Consider the following 3,585-nt stretch of genomic DNA (forward strand, 5'->3'; position numbering starts at 1 on the left):
TATATATATATATTCCAAAAAATCTACATTTTTAATAAACTAATTATAAAACTTAAACCACTCATTAATTTGGGAAATTTATATAAATACCACACAATTCTTACATGTAAATATCATTCACCAAAATTTTAATCTTCTTAAATAACAACAAAATCTATAAGATTACTTTGTCTAGTTATAATTGGATGGGCTTGTGACATTAAAGTTAAATTACATGCATACTACTCAATTATCCACAATGATAAAAAGAAGAAAGATTTACATGCATACCACTCAATTATTATGTATTTACATATCTAACACTCAAATTTTAACTCACCTATTCATGGAAAGGCATCTTAAAACAGCATTATGTTGGATCTGATATGTAATATCCAAGTGGTATAAAGGTAAAAATTAAAATTTGACTATTAAATATATAAACACAAAAAGAATTGGGTGGCATGCACGTAAATGACCGAAATAATAATAATAATAATAATAATAATAACCTCGTTATAGACCCGCTCCTGCGCGGCCTGATCAATGACAAGATGCATCATGGCCCATTCAATGGCGGTGGCGCTGGTATCCGTCCCCGCACTCATCACCTCCGAACACAGCGTCACCAGCTCCTCATCCCCCAACCTCCCCTTCCCTTCCACCTCCCTCCCCAGCAACGAATCAACATACGCCTCCCCAACCCGCCCTCACCAGAGGCAGCATACACTCCATCTGCCTCTCCCTCAGCCTCCTCGCCTCCCTCATCTGCCCCCTAAACACCGGCGTCAGCGCCGGCAAAAAATCCGCCAACTTTGGCGTCGTCATCATCATTATATCCTTCAACACCTCCTCTATCTCCCTCACCTTCTCCTCCCCCACCTTCGCCCCGAAGCAAATGCACGCCAGTATGCTGCAGATCGTCAGCCGGCAATGCGGCATCAGATTCACCACCGGCCGCGCGGCGCTCAGTCGGCTGAGGTGGAGCCGGAGGGCCCAATCCCGCACCCAAGAGAAGGACCGCACGCGCGCGGGGGAGACGATTTCGGACACGAGGTTGCGGCGGAGGGTGCGCCAGAGGGGCCCGTAGGGGGCGGAATTGACAGTGCATTTGCCGGAGCTGAAGAGGAGGCGGGTAGGGGAGTCGGGAGGGCGGGAGGAGAAGGTGGGGCCACGGCGGATGAGGGCGTCGTGGATGAGGTCGGAGGAGGAGATTATGATGAGTGTGCGCTGGCCCATGCGGAGGGTAAAGATGGGGCCGTAGGTGCGGCGGAGGTCGCGGACGATGTACATGAAGGGGCGGTTTTGGAGGACGATTTGGAAGAGGTTGCCGACGACGGGCCAGCCGCGGGGGCCGGGAGGAAGGTCGGAGGAGGGGGAGGAGCAGTGGTGCCACCAGGCGGCGGCGAGGGCGAGGGCTGTGAGGATGTAGAGGAAGTCGATGAGATCCATTGGGAATGGATGGAGGTCTACGAGTGTAGAGATTGGAGGGACTGGTTTTTATATAAGGAGTATGTTTGGAGGTGGTGAGGGAAAGTTGATGCTTTTCAAATTTTTATTTTATATAAAATGGTATTTAAGTTGGTTAAAAGAAGTAAGTTTTAATTAATATGATTAAAATTCGGTTAATTTTAATTTGAAGTTAATTAAATTTAATAGCTTTAAAACTTAATATAAATTAATTAATTAATTAATTAAGAAGGATATATAGCTTAGTAGCTCGATTAGGGTGGTTGGGGATTAGGATATATGCATGATCATCAATTAATAATTCAAAGATGTTTTGTAATTATATATAACATGGAAAAATGGCATGTTAAATTTCATATGTTTTTTGTTTTTTCATTTTTAATAAATCATGATTTCGTTAACACATATTTTGTATAAATTACATTTTTAAAATAATTAAAGGATAAAATATTTCAAAATTAGAAGAGATTAAAAAAAGGAACATTTACGTATATAACCCCAAAGTTCTATTTATTTACATATCTAGCATCTAAATTTTACTTTTTATATTTATACCGCCCAAATTTTTTTTACCAAAATATTTAAATGAAATACATAGATAAGGTGGCATACATGTATCTAAAAATACAAACATTTGAGAGGTATATATATGCAAATATTTAAAAAACTAGGGAGTTGGAAATAAATTGAATTGAGTACTTATTATTAAAATATTTAATTTTTTCATGGTGAGTTGGAAGGAAATGGAGGCAGTGAATGCGCAGTTAATATTTGGGGGAGAGAGTGGTTGAGGTTGGGTCGGTTATAAGATGAGGGCAGCGTAAAGGGTGGGGTTGAGGCAGTCAGTGGTGAGTCATAAAGAGGGGTTATTAACCAAACCTTTGTCCTATGTCGTCCACATCTCCCTTCGAAGTCAATTATATTCTTTATTCATTTCATTATTATGACAATATATTATAATCATTTTTCAATTTTTAGTACATTTAGGATGCCATGTTGTTTTCATTTTCTATTTAATGATATCTTGAAGGACTTTTTAGCAAGAAGTTTTTCCAACTCAAATTAAAAGTCAAACATGACTCTTGTCTTTGCAAAATTAAACTAAAGACATCAAAATTGATCAAATTCGAGTCAGATGAAGCTCGGATCAAGCCATTATATGAATAGGAAGATTCAGGTGGCTAGTTGAAAGATCGAACATATTCAAAATCTAACAAGTTTATAGCTGAATCGAACATCTCGATGAAACAAATTCAATAATTCCAAAATCATTATGTACTGTCATTACTAAGACACACAAATATCCACAAAAAAATGTCAAATGGAGTTGATCTCTCCGAGTCATTTGAGGAAGTAGTTCAGATTCTTTCATTATTTGAAGGAAGACCTCTCTAAGACTATATAAATAGAACTATATGCCCCTTCATGAAAGGGAACTAAGAGCTCGACCACAAGCTGGACAAGGAGAATGAGCTGACTTCCAGTGGAGTTTCGGTCAAAAGATCCGATGAAGGCTTTTCGCTCAAGTAGTCGAAGATGTCCGTCAACCACCGCTTGCCAACTATCGTCAACCACATTAGGTCGTCCCTTACTAGTTGCAACAAAGCCCCTTACAAATTCACGAAATATGCAGTGAAGTAACGAACCACCATGCATAGTCACGATGTACACTGCAGAGTAAATAAACACCGTGCAAAATCAAGACTTACATTGATGAGTAACGAAACACCATGTGGAGTAAGGACCAATGTCGTACAATAACAAGATATCGCTATAGAGCTGCGCATGATCTTGAACACTGTGCAATGATGCACTTTGAAGATGGTGCACCAAAGTTTCACCGACTAATCCCAATCGCAAACGCGCTTGATCTTTCTATGATGAATTCTTCTGTATACAACCTCAAAGAACTGTGTAACTCTTTCTCGTCTGTGAGATAAACACTAGTGCATATACTTTTAAACTTATAGTAGATTGCTCTGACTTTGATATGCACTGCACTTTTTCCTCTTTTTAGATTTTTCACGCAAAAAAATTGTATTATCTCTACATGTCATTTCAATTACTTGTGTGTGTGTTCGACTTTGCTGCAACGCTAATATACTAAATAATTATTATACCATCATGACTTTTCCG

At 39.4% G+C, this 3,585-nt stretch overlaps 1 protein-coding gene across 1 annotated transcript in view; it reads right to left on the reverse strand.

Annotated features, from left to right (window-relative positions):
- Positions 1 to 1,461, reverse strand: part of LOC110034079 (cytochrome P450 77A3) — a 2,996-nt gene extending 1,535 nt beyond the window's left edge. Inside the window, 2 exon segments of the mRNA XM_020738334.1 lie at positions 492 to 687; positions 689 to 1,461. Of these exon segments, the coding sequence (XP_020593993.1) occupies positions 492 to 687; positions 689 to 1,431 (939 nt within the window). The 5' untranslated portion in view covers positions 1,432 to 1,461.
- Between the last annotated feature and the right edge of the window lie 2,124 nt (positions 1,462 to 3,585).

The sequence above is a fragment of the Phalaenopsis equestris genome, unplaced genomic scaffold, assembly GCF_001263595.1.
Source record: "Phalaenopsis equestris unplaced genomic scaffold, ASM126359v1 Scaffold001343, whole genome shotgun sequence".
Lineage (NCBI taxonomy): Eukaryota > Viridiplantae > Streptophyta > Magnoliopsida > Asparagales > Orchidaceae > Phalaenopsis > Phalaenopsis equestris.